We start from the raw sequence: 19,685 nt of genomic DNA on the forward strand, positions 1-19,685 counted from the left end.
ATTAGCAGTTGATTTTTAGTTTTTTTTCCGTTTTCACATCTGTAATAAAATAATTCACATGTCGTATAGTACCAATTATTATTGAAAGTATTCCGTGAAAAGGAAAATGGAAAGCACAACACAAGCCATACGCGCTTAGTTTGCGAACCATTTTTCTTCGAACAGCTGAAATTATCCGACTATTAAAAATGTATATTCTTTTTTTAAACCGAAAATTAATAACCGATTATCCAAATCTGAAGCAAATGAACTTTAAACGTTCAGGCCAGTCTCCATATACCTACACAGTAGGTTTAATGGACTGACGCCTATCAGAAAACAACTACTCCCCTGGCTAATACCACGAAGGGCGTTGGATCATTTCCGACAGGCGTCACTGCAGGAAGCTTCACAGAAAATTTCCTGCGTATGCAATTGGCAATACTACTGAAAGAGTCGACCCTCAATTTTGGAACGGGCACATTTGCAGACCGGTTTCGGGCTCATTAGCCACTCGTCAGTGCAAGATAGTGACCATCATCGACCTAAAGTCAATGATATTCCAGAATTGAAATTCGGAATTCTTTCAGAGTATTTGATTCCTCTTCCGAAGTTGGAGCGAACATCACAAAATGTCACTCCATTTAGTGGACGAGGTACTAACCAACTGCATATCCGATTCCTCTGAATAAGGAATACAGATTTGTTGACTGCCAGTCTTCAAGCATAGCCCACTGACTGATAAGAACCGATGATCCTTTCTGATTCAATTCAGTTCGGATATCTTTCATTATAATTCGTTTTCATGTACCGTTTTATAATTTTGATGTTAACGAGTGGGTATAAAGGCTTTAAGCCTCCTATAGTTCAATCTTTTATAGATATGATAAATGTAGTAAACTTCCATCGTTTACTACATTAAAAAAAATATTATTATTTACATGTCATTGTGACCATTTGTTCATTGGTATGTGACAATTTTCTTTTCTCCTTTATAAAATATTTTCTTCTCTTTATATGTATTTTATACTTCATTGTATCAACTATTATTATGTTGTTTTATTGCATAATTTTAAATAATTGGCTGATGATGAACTTATATACGTTCGAAATATGCACTGATTGATGGTTTCACCGTTCTAACATCTGAGGGTGATAATAAATTGTGGAGACGACTTTGAGTTTTTATTCTTCACTAAAAATAAAACGCCTCTGAAATATGGATGGACCAAAACGACCCTGAAAACTGTATCGAGCATATATACATACGTATAATAAAATAAATATTTCGAAATTTAATACCAAAACATTCATCTCTACCAACGTACCTACACAGTATATTTTGGTTAATGTCAGCCGGAAATCAACTACTTCGCTGGCTAATATCTCGCTGGATTATTATACTAAATTATATCCGACACGTATGTAAGATACCTCACAGAGGTTAGTCTCAGAGATTTTTCTCGTTCATTCAGCAGCAGGATCACACTGCTGTTTGGGTCAAATTTCCTCGATTAACTTCAGCGTGGTCCTGCTAGTGGATTAACGAGAAACATTTGTGTGAGGTATCTTGCATAAATGTCTGTTGGATATAATCCAATGTCCAGCGTGGTATTAGCCAGAGAAGTAGTTGTTTTTCGGCAGACATTCACCAAAACCTACTACATTGGGAGAGACGAATTATTTATTTTCTCACAATATTGATGGATTTTTTTTCATAAACAAACTGCATAAGAATGCAGTATAGGATTTATTCCATGAAGTTAACGCTTCCTCAAAAAAAAAATGTACCAAAAAATAAACAAGTTAATAACAATTTCACCTTATTTACAAATTGTCTGGTTTCAATTGAGACTTTAATTTGGAAGACGGTCAAATTTTTGCAGGGCTTGACTTGATGAACATTCTGTACTAGAGATGTAGATGTAGAGATGTAAGAACTTAATATAAACATTATTAATCCACAAGGATAGCTTCACTAATAAAATATCTATTCAAACTTTCAATTGCAAACATCATATCAAATGTCAATAATATAGTAGTATCGCTCGTGTTGAACTAATTACTATTTTTATCAAGATAAACATAAATATATTTAAAAATAAATCAGGGCTCACAATCTGACATAATCCATAAGCGCATCATTGGAGAATATGAAGTTTGAAGCAATCAATTATTTTCAGATTTCAAAGTGGTTTTCGAAACTTATTTGGATTTTTTACCAGTTAATTATGCGAGGAAAAGGGAAAAACTTGTTTGTCAAGGGTGATAAGACATTTCAAACTATAGGGGCTTTTCAAAAATGGAAAATCTGAATTCTGTCTGGAAACATAGTCACTAGAAAAAAGAATATGTACTAGAAAAAACTGAACATTTATGTGACAATATTTTAGTGATAAATTTGAATTTCTCGGAATATAACTGAACTCAAATTTTGATTTTTTTCTTTCTATGTAGCCTTTGTTTGAAAACATCCTAAAACAACATATGCTGAAACTTTATAACACATTTAGTTTATTGAACACATCTGAATATTGTAAAGTGAAACACTTATAGTTTTATAAACTGTTTAATAGATTTCCATAGATTTCCATCAAGTATAGGCCAATTCTACCAATAATAAATTTGTATACAAATACATTACACTTCTTCTTAAAAAATGGATGAGGTTTTATATTGCTGCTGCTTATGAGTCATCTTATTTCTCCATTTTTGTATCTTAAGAAAATATTGCAGCTTCACGGGCTTATTACGTTTTTCTTCTCACCATTCCATGACCCTATTTCCAAAATCTTTATATAAATTAACTAGTGTGCTCGGCCACTTCATGTCGCCTCATAATTAATAAATAATTCTGTCAAGAATGGATCATTAAAAAAGCCCGCGTAATGGAATTGTCGAAATTATTTTTGTAAATAGGTTGGTACAACTTTATACTCACTCAGAGCGCAGTGTTTGAGCGCACTTCGTTTGTTAACATTACTCAATATGTGAACTAACCTCAAAAGTGTTTTGCAAATTTTTCAATAGATAAAAATATGGAACAAAGAATGTGTCTTGTAAAGTTTACTGAATTTTTACTTTTTTGACGCTTGCCCAAATAAACCTGTTTCAACCTAAGTAGGTAATTGTGTTCGTTACCGAAATGAGTTGATACCCGAAACTTTTCGGAGTTGAAAAGTAACCTGAGTCTATTGAATTTTCATATTGCTTTTAGAAAATGGTATTGATGAAAAGCTATGAAAATCATATGATTCCACTCAGACATGTAAAATATAATACAATACTAGTTATAAATTTTTTTGTGTTTTTCACAAAACAACATGGAAGTGACTGAGGTACCTTTCAACAACACATTCAAATATTCCAATACCAAATTCGGCATCTGACATTTGTCACTCTCACCACAACAAAATCATCGGTTACAATTTGGAAGTTTATTTCACCAGTTTTTCCATATCTAAATCGGTTTTTCAGTGGAACGATTTTAGAAACTCCAAACCACATTTGCAGTCACTTTAGCAACATATCTCTAATATTTAATAGTAGTACAGTCGAAGTAAACGGTAGGGTGCATACTTAAAGGTGTCGGCACCCTCAAAGGCCAAAAAAACCAATACATAGAAATAAACCCGCTGGATACTACTCCACGTGGGCTTGAAGAATTGGCGGTTCGTATTGGATTATTTTTACTAACCGAGTTTTATTATTGGCTGAAGAATCATAAAATTGAATGTGAAGTCGTGTTATGGTGGCGAATAGAATGCGAAGATGGTTATAGTTACGTTCAGTTAAAGAACTGATCGCGATTTGAGTGTTAAAATTCGATATTGGTGCAGTTATAATCACTTGAAATTTTTATTATCTGTTTAAAATGTGGCGTCCTTGGACAAGTACTAATAGTAATAACGAATGTGATAACAACGCAGACTTTTTCCTTTGTAGTGATTCCGATAGCGACGGTGAACAATGCGAAAAAGATATACCAGTGAATAAGATTCGGATGCATTTGAATATGGAAACACAGAGAGTATGTTTCAATGTATACAAGAATCTACATCTCAAGTTTGGTTTCGAGCAACATCAGATTTGACCGAAATTCCTTTCTCAACTGTACGTAAAATAGTCAAAAACAAACCCTATGAAAACAAGACACGATATGATACGGGATTACCAAATCCTTTAGATGTTCATCTAATAAAATCATTAAAAAAAACAATATACGAATGTTACAAAAGCAATGAAATAAGTACAACTGAAATCATAAGGAAGAAATTGAATACTTCCGGCCATAACGTGAGCTGATGTGACAAAACTCTTCAGAATTGAATAAGGAACTAGGATTTAGATTTCAAATAATAAAAAAACGTCAAGCAGTTATGGAAAGCAGAAAAATAGTGGAATTGCGTAACAAATACTTAGAACAAATAACTAAATATAGACAAGAACAACGGCAAATATTCTATTTCGACGAAACTTGGTATGACACTCACGACACAGTTACTAAAGGTTGTACTGATGGTTCGAGAATGTGTACGCCTAACATGCCTGCAAACAAAGGATCGCGATTAAAAGATGAAATACAAAGTTTCTTAATGGATAACAACTTGTATTCTGAAGGTAACTATACCAGAAACCAACAACTTGAAGTTTTACAGACAAAAACATTTGAAAAAGTGTATGCCCTTAAGAGTATTGCTGAAAAGTATGGACACACCATACTGAGACTTCCCCTCTACGGAGGAAGCTATAGCAGCCTCCGTGGTGATTTTGATAGTTTTCTTGTATCTATTAACTGAAATCACAAATGTGCGGCTGGTTCCTGCTGGTGGCTCTGTGCATTTGTATTTCTTTCTTCTTGTAACCAATCCCATCCTTACACTTAGCTGCACCATACTGATGATGGGCCAAAAGCCCGAAACACGTGTCTATAGTTTGCCACTTTCTTGAGTGCTATATGTATACATGTATGTGTGTGTGTGTGTGTGTGTGTGTGTGTATTCGGATAGGTTTCCGCAGTCAGTAATTTGATATAATATTGTCCGGGTTGAACCGCGTTTGTAATTTTCATCTTTTAGACGTTTCGGCTCCCGCTTTTTGGAGCAATTTTCAAGAGAAAATCACTTGGAACTGTACTTACATGACTCGAGGACGAGGTCGCAATCTCCCATGCCCCCCCAAGTCCCGTCACTAGCTGTGTTCAGCTTAAGGTGCGGTTCAACCAGGACAACATAATAGTTATTGTGATTCTTATATAATCAGAAATGATAGAAATCTAGAAATGATAGAAATCTTTTTTTTAAGTAAGTAAATTTTATTCAATTCAGTATTAAGACAAAATACATAGTCGTCTATGACAAAAGGATAAAAAAATAAAATAAAATGAATAATAATAATAATAATGACTGAATATACATGAAATGTAGAGATTATACAATTTTAATGAAAGTCACGGCTACCTAAGCAAGCTTGTATTGTAGCCAGCAAACTAAATAGTATATCTTTTCCTGTATAATCAAACGTAGTGAAGATAGTATAGAAAGGAAAAGATAGTAAGAAGAAGATAGAGGACGAAAAAGAGAGAGAAAGATCTCTCTGTGATGCGCTCTGGAAGACAACTCTAATAATAGATATTTCTTATTCAAGTATCAGAAGAAGCATATCATAATTATTGTCAACAAATTTTTTCAACTCTATTTTGAATTTGAGTTTGTTTCTCATGCCTTTCAATAATTCAGGTAGAGTGTTGTGAAGTTTGGGTCCCAGATAGGTTATAAATTTTTGATTATGCGTGAGTCTGCATCATGGAACATTCATGGTCTTAACTGAACTGTTACGAGTATTGAAAGCATGCTGTTCAAATTTGATTGAAGAATTAGCAGTCCATAATAAACTCTGAAAAATGTAAGTTTTTCTAACACCGAATATCCCAGTTTCATCATACAACGACTGGGTACAATACCTCCGATCTTTTTTCATCATGATTCTTATTAATGAATTTTGAATCACTTTTAAGTTAATTAGCGATGTCTTGAAGGTACCACCCCATACTATTATACAGTAACGTATTATGGAGTTAGCCAAAGCATCATACACCATCAGTATCATTTCCCTGTTTAGTATATTCCTGAGCTGATAAAATTTATAAATCAATTTACGTAGTCTAGCTACTGTATGATCAATGTGTGCATTCCACCGAAGAGATTGGTCCACTAATACCCCTAGGTATTTTATTTTATCCGTTTTCTGTATAGAAGTACAGCTACAATTGGAAACATTCGCACAAGAAGTTTCGTGGATTTTCATGATGTTTGTAGCTGGTTGATCTCTAGTTGATGGAGCAAATGCAATAAATTTGGTTTTTTTAACATTGACACTCAATAAATTAGAACTCAACCAGTGGAAAATCGTTTTGATACCTATTTCAAACTGGGTGTATACTTCTTCCCACATTTTTTAAAACAAAAGTGATAGCTGTGTCATCAGCAAATGAAGTTATTTCACCATTAAAATCAGAAATTTCGAAGATGTTCATATATATTAGAAATAAGATGGGTCCTAATACAGTTCCTTGGGGTACGCCCCGAGTAATTTTTAGTAGGTCGCTCAGAGAGTCGTTTACCGTGACAATCTGTGTTCTATTTGCCAAATAGTGTTCAAATATTCTCAAAGCAACACCTCTCACACCAATGTTAGCTAAACGTTGAAAGAGTATATTATGATCTACAGTATCAAATGCCTTGGCCAAATCCAAGAAGACTGTTATGCATTTTTGTTGATTTTGAAAACAGTTGTTGATTTGGTTAACAATCTCAAAAACTGCGTATTCTGTTGAAATATGTTTTGAAATAAATTATTAATTGGGTGCTGACACTCCTTATTCTGAGATTGACCATGTATAGAACGAGAAATAAAAATATAGTGACCTTTTTGTTGTGAAAAAATATCTATCAACAAAACTGGTTGAATAATAGTTTGTTTTGATATAAATTCCAATGCGAAAACCATAATATATTTCATAATGAAATATACATTCTATAAATGCAACTTCATTCAAAACTTATTACCTCCTGCTCACGACTTATTGATCATTTAAGGATCGCAAAGGTGATATTAAAAGCATATTTCCCGGATCTGATAATGACTGACAACACAATGCCAAATTAGAATACCACAAAACGTGCGTTCATCAATTCATATTTCAAGCGGTTATATCTATTTATCTATTTTTAATCCGAATGCTTCACAGTACTCATTAATGAGGCCATACTGAGAACTTCACGGAACCACCAATCCCATTTTTTTTCAAGAAGGACTTTCTTGAGGTACAGAATTGCGTGGGACGCGATCAATCCGATTAAAAAAACAAGGCTGATATACCGAAATGTTCGCCATTCTTCGATATCTTGCAGTAATGACGTAGGTTTCGACTAAAACCAGCTTGATACCGTTGTTTTGTCGAGGCGTGATTCATGTTGAACGAAAATAATGTTTGCACATATCAGAATTGTGACCAGTGACCATACTTTTTAGTATAGTCGAAGTAACCTGTATTGTGAGTAATTGAAGCTATCGGCATCTCAAAGGCCAAAAAAACCAATACAGAGAAATAATGCCGTTGCCAACTAGTCCACGTGGATTATAGAATTGGCGGTTCGAATTGGCTAATTTTTACCAACCGAGTTTTATGATTGGCTGAAGAGTCATACGATGACGAATAAAATGTGAGGATGAGTATTGCCGTTGTGTCGTCAATGTTCAGTTCAGGAACTGATCGCGATTTGAGTGTTTAAATTCGATATTGATGAAGTTTCTGTTTATGAAAAAATCTGAATATCGAAACATACTCTCTGAAACACAGAGAGTGTTTCGAAGAAACGGGCAGAAAAGGATTAAAAAAGTAATTTTAGTTGAAAAAGACTATATGGAGATTGGGCACCTCCATATTAATGGAGGTGCCCAAGGTTAATGCAGTCAAGCTGCTGGAAAATAATTCCATGAAAAACAAAGAGTACTTATCTATTAATTTATTATATATATATATTTTCCAGCAGTCAAGCTGCTGGAAAATAATTCCATGAAAAACAAAGAGTACTTATCTATTAATTTATTTATATATATATATATATATATATATATATATATATATATATATATATATATATATTATATATATATATATAATCAACCGACAACTGTTGGTCAAACCACCAACACTGACATAAAAACTTGGCAAGTTGACTTGGGTGTCACACCAATAGGTGGTTCCACTTATGTTTCGCTTGCGTTTACGCAGCTATTTTTATCAAGTACTTTCTTGGTTTTTCTCATTTTGTCTTCAATCGAGGACCGCCTGCCCGGTACTGACGATGCCCAATAGGCTGAAACAGCTGTATACCGGTGGCTCTTAAATTGAAATCAATATGGGAATAATCAAAAAGTACTAATCTATTTATCTTTTGATTTTCATGGAATTATTTTCCAGCAGCTTGACTGCATTAACCTTTCTCGATTATATATATATATATATATATATATATATATATATATATATATATATATATATATATATATATATATATATATATAATATAAAGCGATGGGCAATCTTGACTGACTAGTTGAGGAGAAATACGGAATAATGTTGGGGATGCAGTCAAAATTGCTGGGCTGTTGTTTGAAGAATACTCTTTGTTATATGGTCGAGCTTTCAAAAATGTTTATTCCCTTTATCAAGACATTAACTTGGATTTATAGTAAAAAGTCGAAAATTTCACTGAGAAACACCAACTTAGTCCTTTTCATTATGTAGAAAAGTGTCACACATTAATTTTTTTTATGGTTTAAAGTTTTATATATATTTTTTCTTTAAACCATAAAAAGATTTAACGTGTGACACTTTTCTACATAATGAAAAGGACTAAGTTGGTGTTTCTCAGTAAAATTAATGTCTTGATAAAGGGAATAAACATTCTCGAAAGCTCGACCATATAACAAAAAGTATTCTTTAAACAACAGTCCAGCAATTTTGACTGGATGATGCAACTAATTATCCTTCATTTTTAGTATTTTACTATTGATGTAAGTTACAAAAAGGATTTGAAGCTCTATAACTTCTATTTAATTATTTGCAAGCGCTTGCGACAGCTGGTCGTGCTGTCATCCTCTAGGCCCTACTTTATCTGAACGTGACATTAAAAATCGTAATTCATGAATGAATTGTGTGTATTTTCTATAATGTCATCCAATTTTGCTGAAGAGCATTGGGGGGGGTAAGTGACTCAAGGCGAAACATCGATGTATATCAGTGAGGATGACAGTGTTCTATGTAAGTGCAATTTGTTACCATTCATTTGAAGTAGAACTCATGTGAATGATATCTGATTTTTATTCCACAACGAATGTTTGAAATACAAACTGAGTAGAGAAAAGTATCTTCTGTATAATTCAGTGTTCATATAGAAGTATTTGTTTCGAAAGAATTTTTTCTTTCGTGTAATTCAATGTTTATTTGAAAGTAGCTGTTTCAGGAGGACTTTCTTTCAGTTTGTGTCTGAAAGTATCTTCTTTGCATAATCTACACATCCATGTATAGAGTTACTTATTTTCAAATTGATTACTTCCTTCCTTTCTTTGGAAGATTCCCTCATCCTTTTTTTTGTACCAAGATGGAGTAGTAGAAAGCCAAAAACTTTCTTTCCCAAAAATCTAAAATTGATTTTAAATCTGCTATTACACTTTCACCGAATAAGTTTTTATGCTTTGCGTTTTGTTCATTGTTAGTTTTTTCTTTCTTGTAATGAGTGACAAAATCTTTGGAGATCGATGAATGTACTATGATAATATGAAATTACTTCAAAAATTGATTGTATACAATAGACTGATGGTTGAGCCCATTTTTGGAATCGAGGCAAGAATAAGTAAATACTTATAATATATCGCGATAACAACTATTGAAAGTTCATAACTATCTTCAAAGAAGAGGAAATTGGATTAGATATTCTACAAGTATCTAAAAATCTAGAACCAATTTTTGTTAAAAAATATAAATTGCGTTGACAGCCGAAGCCATGGAAAGTCACTGAATATAAAAATATTAATCAATTGTTTAAAGCAAATGCATAGTACTCGTGAAATCTTTCGTTTTTAACAAACGTACGAAATCTTTAATAAATGAAATCATGTTGGTAGTAACGGTCACATTTTCAGATATAAATTTGGAATACTATTTACATTTCAAAATATATTAATCATTATATATCGAAAATATATTTGAAAGTGCGCTTTTTTTAGTTTCGAAGCACCTCGATCACTTTTATGTTGTTTTTATTATTATTATACTTTACACACTCAAATAAGTAAATTTATGTGATTTTCACATCATTTTATCACTGGCATTTTCCGAAAAAAAATTAATAGCCGGAACAGGTACTTTTTAACATTTAGAAGTTCCGGTCATCAATAATTGTCTCATTTTTTCTTTGGGCAACTACAATTTGCACAAATGTTGAAAAACAGGAATACATTTAAAGATAAATTTTCTGTCCTTAGTATCCAATAATACGTATTGATAAATTTATCTTTCAATTAACTAAACATAGTTTACTCGTATTTCAAGAATAAGGTAGAGGGAATTCTCAGAAAACAAATTTGGGGTGCATAATATATTTTGGTATGGCACTACTTAAACTTAATTTACATTGTTTCTTACTGCTAAAATTACAAAATAGTAGGCACTAAATTCTCATAAATGTCAGACGTTTTCGCCTTAATACGTCTCTCGCAGTGGCGTACGAAAATTATACTAAACAGGTGAGGAAAAAATGATAAAATATATAGAATCACAACCTTAACAACAATGTTTTCAGTTCAATGGAATAACATTTCTTGAGAATGTAATGCCTACTATTATAGAAATTTAATACTTATGTTTAGATATGAAACTTTGTAGATCACCCATAGGCGTACGTCCAGGAATTACACTATTTGTTTGGGTTCATTCAACCCAGTCAATTGTCCAGTCGATTATAGTGAAGAGATCTGAGTTAATTGTGATTTCTGCGATAGTTTATAGTTATTTTATCGAATATGGAATTAACCTGTGATTATTGACCAGTGCTAAAATCAAAGGTACATTCATCACTCAACGAAAAGAGTGTTATATTGAATATCTACAATTATTTAAAGCAACAGAATCCCTCTAATAATTTATTTATTTATTTATTTATTCACTTGTATCCAAACAGACCAAAGGTCTAATTACATGGATAATGAATATAAAATAATCTTCACATTTCAATAATTATGAATCATGAGAGTCAGTTGTGTACCCACACAAAAATTTTGAATTTAAATAGCAATAAACTATATGTACTCTGTTATTAAATATGGTTGTGCAATAAAATCGATAATGATAATATACGTAAATTATTGTTGAAAGTATAGTTGAAATGTCATCTACAACGATGGAATATGGAAAATCAACTATATATAACATTTTTTTTTAATCGGCTCTAAAACCTCACCCAAACCGGGACTGGGAAGACTAAATTATCAAAAGTGAAGCTGTATGATTTTTTAATGCCATTCGTTGAATAATCCAATAGTTTTTAACAAGCAAATACCAACTTTAGATGAAGTTTTACAAGTTATTACCAATGATCCTGATTAGCCCACAATAAGTAGATTAATTAATTAATTAATTTTCTAATGATGGTTGAATTGAGTTTTCACAATTTTGATTTTTGATTTTTGTATTTAATGAACATAAATATTTATTGCACAAACAATGAAGTCGCCCCGGAGCGCCAATTAATTTTTATTGTTGTTTTATAATTTCTCTAATTATATAAAGATTTACTAACAATTATTATTTTCGGAAAAAAAAATTATATTTTATTTTTACATTATGCCATATTAGTCCCAGTCGTTATCTGTTTCTTATGTATATCATTTGTACAACATAATTTTGATTTTTCACATTTGGCAGGCGCAACGTCATATTTTTTTTATTTTTGAGAGATGATTATTATCACTGGACTCATCAGATGCTGCACTAATTGTTTATATAAAAAATTGCAAATTGACCTCGGGAAAGTATCCAAACAAACAAATGAATGAATGATGAACAAAATGTTTCATCAAACCTTGCGAATAATATTCGATAACAATTTCCTCTTTTAGTATCTGACCGTTAATGACTTGACTTCTGAAAATTCCTTCGGAGAATCATCGTATGTCCTCGACAATTCCAGATATTAATCATTCGAATTAAGAGTAAACAATGTCGAAAATATTTCGTAAACCGTCCGCATTAGGTATTCCTCATGAATTGCCAAATAGGTGGAAGATATACAAAACAAGGTGAACGATAGGTAATGTAATTAGAAGCTATGCGACAGAATGACTAAACGTGCGATGATAACCTTCTCTTGCTTCGTCTAAAAGGATACAGAATAAAATCATTCATATTCTCGGTACTGATCTAAGAACAATCCCATATTCGATTACGTGACTATTTGATGATGAAACATTTCTGAAATTTGGTTGACAAACAACCAGATATAGTGAGTCATATCCGTTTTGAGAATTTCATGAAAAAAACGTATTCAAAAAACACTTCATTGCGAGATTTTCGCTGAACAGTTTTACAAAAAAGCAACACGTGTTTCGCCATGCAATTGCGAAACGCGTGTAGCGTTTTTACAGAACTGTTTAGCTAAAAATCTCATTATGACGTGTATTTTGAATACGTTAGTTATGGATTTTCATCGAGTATTAGTCCGGTCAAATTAGAGCAAAAAATAAGAGTAAAGCTACCTAAATTCCCACCAAGCTGAAAATCAGTGAGATTGTTTAAAATATGATCAAAAATAAAATTTTAAAGTTCCCCATCTTTCCCCTGAATGGAAAAAATTTTATTCAAGTTCAAAGGTCAAAAAAATAAGTTTTTCGCGATTTTCAGCAAAACGGTAAGTTTTATCATAAAAGTATTTCAACCAAAAATTGTAGATCATAAAGTTATCTACAAAAAACGTATCAATACTTTTTTTTCTACGAGCCACCGTTTTTGAGATATAACGATTTAAAAAGTTGAAAAAGCTGTAATCGTCATGATATGTATGAGTACGCCATGTATATACATCTCTGTAGTTGTAATATATGTTAAAATATTTTTCTATCGGTCATTGTAACTTACACAACATCTACATCATCTACATCAATTGATATTTCCTTTGATGAAAATATGACAGTTCCAACTAGTCAACAAAAATTTCTTACAAATACTCACAACAAGTCTCGGTTCATTTCAATGTTGAAAGAAAAATTTACTGCTGTTGGCAAAACAAGCTAATAATGATGCTGATGTATTGATAATTGTAACAGCAATAGAGCAATTCAATTTGACAAATATAACTTTTGTTGTTGGTAAAGATGTAGACTTACTAATATTACTGCATTTTACAGGAGGGGTAAAATAACAGTTTTCAAAATGTTTGAAAAACAAATTTAGTTCAATGTGCGGAAGTTTTTTAAAATAGTAATTCAACTCGACAAGAAATTATCACTAACGGCATTCGCTTTCTTCTTTCTATGAACGGAGCTCCTAAAAAACTACCTGCTTAGATAAGTATAGATATGCATGTTTCGTTAAAATTACCAAAAGTAAAAAACAATTACAATTACATTGTCTTCCTTCAACCTCATTTGCTGCTCATCAACGTCTTTTTCGGGTATATTACCTAGTTCAAGTGTGGTTTGGTTATCAGCTAGACGCTACAGACTGGGGTTGAAAGTTGGTCAACAATTCATTACAACCAGTCCAAACTTTACTTTCACCTGCGCCGGAAAAACTGCTGAACACAATTTTTTGCAATTGCAAATAGCGGTGCAGTGCTAAATGTGATTGCAAAAAAGCCAGACTGTTTTGTTCTCTGGCATGTACACATTGTCAAGGCCGATCGTGCTCTAATATTGAATTACCAACAGTGGAGGATCCGTTTGATTCCAACGAGGCGACATGCGATACATCGCTATTAACGCAGTTTACATGTACTCAGTATGAAGATGAAGAAGAACAAGAAGATCAAGAAGAAAAACAAGAAGAAGAATTTGAAAGTTACGACTCGGACGATTAAATTTCACTATTGTTTTTTAATTGCTTTTATCTTTTCAATCTCTGCCAATATCCATTATTTTGCAATAGTTTCAAATGAAACAGGATCACAACTGCTGTATATTTTCAGATAAACGGATAAATAAGAACTGACAGAAATATTCTCGATTGTTGAAGTGACCGTCATAAAATTTCAACTACCACCCTGGTGGTGAGAGTTTCTAATTGTACTTTTTTACAAAGCACGTCGCGTAGTCGAATGAAAAAGTGGCAGCGATCACTATATTTCGATATTTACCTCAGTAGAAGATGCGTTTACCGTAAAACAGTTATAGGGCCTAAACATTACCTCATCAAATAAGTAAGAGCAACGCCGAATTAGATGGAATGCATTTTTAAGGGTTTGTTAACGACAATTCTACAGAAGCCCGTCGATATCTAAACAGACATATTCCAACAGAAAAAAAAACATACCTATTAGTCTCGGGACGACCTACAGAACTGATCTAAGTTGAACTATTTAATATTGAAAGAAAGAAAGAAAAGCTTAGGTTATAATTTAAGTTATAATTTAAATTTCATGTATGTAAGGAAAGATTATTCAATAATGAAATATTTCATTGATTATTTTGTGTATGTACATATATAATAGCTACCATAAGCCAATTGTTACTTTTGTAGAATTAAATAATTATACTAATAATGTACATACACAAATTTAGTATCATCATTTTCAAGCTACGTTTCTCATAATAAAAGAATATTGCGTGCTTGATGGTTAGATTTTGATGATACTGTCAACAGTATATGTCTACCGCACACTAAACACTGAGAGTCTGTCCGACGAGAGAGGAGGAGCCTGTCTTCCGCTGACGTATGCGTGACAGAGAAAGGGAAGCCAGGCAGACTGGCGCTGTAACGCGTTAGGTAACGAAGCGGTTTACCCTTCCATTAGAAGTTATCACTTCAAAAACTTTTATAGCATTACATGAAAGACTCTGCGAAGCTGCATCTCTTAACTGCATACGCTGAACGTTCTGCTAGACCGAGAGCAATAATATCACAGTTGGAAGCAATAATGACACCACACTTGGAAGCAATTATTCAAGAAGTTGAAAACGATCTTTCTATAAGTAAGTACTAAAAAATTATCTCTACAAAATATTCGGAGGGTTTTGCATTCGAATTTACTACATCAAAGCGACATAAAAAGGATCCAGGCGGTGTGTTGCTAAGCGATGGTCTGCCTATGGTGATCCACCTATAGTGTTTGCCGTTGGCAGTGATGGCCTGGTCAACGCCGTTCTCATAAAAATATGGACCGATGACGCCGTCAGTCCAAAATCCACGCACCAAACACTTTTTCGGGATGCACTGGACGCTCTTAGATTTCATGTGAATTACTATCGTCCCAAATTCGACAACTTTGTTCACCTATCCATTCATCCAGAAATGAGCCTCATCACTGAAGATGATTTTTTGATGAAAATTAGAGTCAGTTGCCCATTCAGTGAGCACACGTGTTGTCTATGGTCTTTTATCCTCAGTTACAGATGGGTCAGTTGTATTTTGTACGGGTGGAGGACGCAAAATTCGCCAAAATGTGGTCAAACTCCAAAAAAAGGCGGTTCGAACTATTGCGTTTGCAGGTTACAAAGACCACTGGTAGGCCACTATTTCAAAAATCCGGTATTTATGACATTACCCTCCTTTTATATATATATATATATATATATATATATATATATATATAATAGAAGTCATAGAGCTTCAAATCCTTTTTTTACTTACATTAATAGTAAAATATAAATCGGCATATAAATACAAACATAGAAAAGCCGAAAAGTCAAATGCAAATTTGACGTTGAAATTTTGTCACAGCACCAGAGAAAATGTGATTTTTAAGATATTTGCAAATACAGTGAGATTTTAATGATGTAAGTGGTATATAATTCTTTATATTGAAATTATTTGTTTAATTTCATTGATCAAAAGTTGAAATATAATTGTAAATTTTTTGTTCAAGTTATTATTATTTTTACTTATGTGAACCATTTCTAGAAATATCCTTTTGACTTTATTATTTTCAACTGCTAAAATTTTTGTATTTTCATAATCCATAACATGATCTGAGGAGATAACATGTTCAGCCAGTCCACAAGAACGTTTGTTGAGTCTGCAGTCACTTTTATGTGTCGTGATTCTTCCAGAAAGATTACTCAATGTGCCTATTACCCAGGTCTCATCACTGGTTTTCTGTCTACTCCGAAGCAAGTCTCGCTTGACAGTAGGCATTACAGTAAGTGTTTACATTTATTCAAGCCATTTTGATAATTGTTTCCGTTGAAGACAAATTATTGCCAGTAGATCGTGAAGTACTAAGTAAACAAACCCAGTAAAGTATATTTAGTGAGAGACCCATAATATTCCTTTATTATATGATTTTCGAATTACACGAAAATGACTTTTTACCTACAGTTTGTACTCCAAATATTCGTGATGACATTGAAAGAGAAAAGTAAACTTCCTATATGTAGTTGCATGTTCTTTGAAGTTTCGTGTGAAAACCGCCCAAAGGAAACGCATCTGTTCTTGTCACAATGACAGTTCATAAAACCATTGATACGATTTTAGTTAGGAATATGGTATTCAAGTGGAAAATCTCACATCAAAGTATGTTTTTTGAATACGTTATAATGACTTTTCATCAAGTATCGGTCAGTTATATGATATTTTTGGAAAAAAGGGTATTATTTTAGAAAAATATATCTAGGAAACCTCAAAAAAAACTTTCAAGGAACTATGAAAGAAAAGAACTGAAGAACTTCTTCAATAGGACAGGCTCAGAATAATTACAGTTCTACTCACTGAACATTTGAAATGCATCTAACAAAGTATGGTTGTATAATAGATGCCTTAGCTCCTAAAGCTACACAAAGCTATGTTTTTCATTCGTAACGGCGATATTATGCAAAAAGTTTTTTCTAATTTCAAACCTTACTGAGACAACATTGTTACATGAAATCGCAAATATTTATCAATGAAAGTAGCAAAAAAAATTCTCTCGACAGTTGTTTGGACTTTTCTTCGGCTTTCGGCTATCTCTTAACACATGCATTCAGTACATGAAAAGTCAATGAAGTTATAACTTACCTACGGAATAATAAGCAAGCAGAACAAAGACAGCGATTCGAGCATAGGTAGACATCGTCGATAAATAATTTACGTAAACTAAAGGACTAAACTAACGTTACAACAGTATCTTAAGCACTGATTGAGAACTGGTCGGTTCACAGTATTTATGTTGAGATGCGGATCAAGAAACATCTACGTTAGTTACTGTAAAAACCCGTTTTATAAGGAAAGAGATAGAATTCGCATTGGCGTCGCGACATTACCAAGTAATGCATAAAAAATAGAAAAAAAATGAGCATTCTTATGAGTAGGTATTACTGGAGTTCTTTCCCAACACCAAATCGTTATTTTTAACACCTCGACACGTGTTTCGATCACCAAGTGATCATCTTCAAGAGGAAGATTAAACTGGAAACTTTCCTAAGCTAACGCTATTTATGCTATACAGGTATACTATACAGGTAAACCATATAGGTATACAACCCATACAGGTATACCTCCCTAAATTAATTTTAGAATTTGCCTTATCTATTATTTTATAATATATCCTATATCCATGTTATAGTTATATTATAGTCCCTCGAAGGGACTAGTTCGAGAAAAAGTCAGGAATCAAATCTCTAAGAACATGATAACAGATAAACGGAAGCATTCAAAAAACAACGATAAAAACCAAAAGAAACTTATCAAACGATTGAAAGACAAGGACGTTTTTTATTTGAAAGCCGACAAAGGTAACAAAGTAGTAATTCTGGATAAATCGGACTACTATGAAAGGGTCAATACTCTCATTACTAACGGACCGTATGCGAAATTGTCCAGGAACCCGTTACCAAAAATGATTGCCGAAGTAAGAGACGTTCTAAAGAAATGCGACAACATACTTACCCCTCAACTGAAATGGAAGTTACAAGTTTCCAACTCAACGGTGTCGAAGCTATATTGCCTCCTAAAAATCCACAAACCGGGAAAATCAATGCGCCCCATCGTGTCAGCTATTGGAGCTCCTACCTACCAAATAGCAAAGTGGCTCACTAAGGAATTTGAAATCTTGTCTATTGCGGAACCAGGTTTTAGTATAAAAAACTCTTTAGAGTTCATACAACATACAAAAAACATTGTTCTGCAAGAAGGTGAGATTTTGGTTTCTTTTGATGTTAGTTCCTTATTTCCTAGCGTCCCAATTCCACAGACCTTGCAATACCTTAGGGAATTACTAGAGGAAAATAATTTCAATAATAACGAAATCGATGAATTCGTTTCTCTTACTAATTTGTGTATGAAACAAAATCGGTTCCAGGTAGAAGGTTGCTTTTATGAACAACAGAAGGAACGGCCATGGGAAACCCCTTGTCCCCCTACTTGGCAGACCTGTTCATGAGCAGATTTGAAAAGGAAACCAAATAAAAATCAAAGTATTTTCCTAGGATTTGGCTAAGGTATGTGGACGATATTTTCACCATATTCGATACCAAAAAATCGAATATTGAGGACTTTGTTTCTTTTTTAAATAATAGATGTCCAACAATAAAATTCACGTATGAGTTAGAAAATAAGGGACAACTACCATTTCTTGACGTTTTGGTAATGATGAGCCAATATGGAGGGTTAGAATAAGATATATTTAATTTAGAAAAGAAACAAGCACGTGCAGATATATTCCTGACAGTGCACATCACCGTGGACAGCACAAACGTGCTGGGTTGAATTTTTTAGTGCATCGTCTTTGGACTTTCCCTCTAACACATGACAGGCTCAAAAAATACAGGAAATAGCAGCCACTAATGGTTTCTCGAGGGGTATTGTAGATGACATAATAAGGAAGAAGTTTAGGTTAAGAATGAACGAAATCTCGACTTTCAGAAAGGACTAAAACCAAGATAAATACATCTCAGTTCCATACCACCAATATACGAAGAACTTTGGAAAGATTTTCAAGGAACTAAATATGAAGGTGGTTTTTAAAACAAGTCTTACACTACAGAGCCTTCTGGGAAGATTTATTAAAGTAAGATACAAGGAACACATAGCACACTTAAAATATGGAAGACCTGAAAAATCAGCAGTCGCCCATCATATTTTGCAACAAAATCATTCCATAGACTTCAGTTCATTAAGATTAGTTAGACAAGTTAACAACAATAGGAGATGCCTATGAGAGTGTAGAAATAAGTAAACATAATAATATTATGAATAACGATGACGGACCAATACCAAATAGCATACTATATAGCTTGTTAAAATAATATTATTGGCTTTACTGATTACTAGATAAGGACACAGTGTAAAAATGAATTTGGATAGGAATATTGTGAAATTAATTTTTATATAGCTGAAAATTGTTTTATACATAACTATAATATTTAAACACTACATAAGGACATATTGTAAAATAATAGATAAGGCAAATTGTAAAATTAATTTAGGGAGGTATACCTGTATGGGTGGTATACCT

General features: G+C 32.9%; 1 protein-coding gene across 1 annotated transcript in view; it reads right to left on the reverse strand.

Annotated features, from left to right (window-relative positions):
- LOC111515531 (lysozyme) overlaps nt 1-17,406 on the reverse strand; it is a 34,479-nt gene extending 17,073 nt beyond the window's left edge. Inside the window, exon 1 of the mRNA XM_074175878.1 lies at nt 17,249-17,406. Within this exon, the coding sequence (XP_074031979.1) occupies nt 17,249-17,303 (55 nt within the window). The 5' untranslated portion in view covers nt 17,304-17,406. The remainder of the gene's footprint in view (nt 1-17,248) is intronic.
- Nucleotides 17,407-19,685: the final 2,279 nt, after the last annotated feature.

Source organism: Leptinotarsa decemlineata, unplaced genomic scaffold (assembly GCF_025532065.1).
Source record: "Leptinotarsa decemlineata unplaced genomic scaffold, Ldec_3_MD MMD2_tig00001393_RagTag_RagTag, whole genome shotgun sequence".
Lineage (NCBI taxonomy): Eukaryota > Metazoa > Arthropoda > Insecta > Coleoptera > Chrysomelidae > Leptinotarsa > Leptinotarsa decemlineata.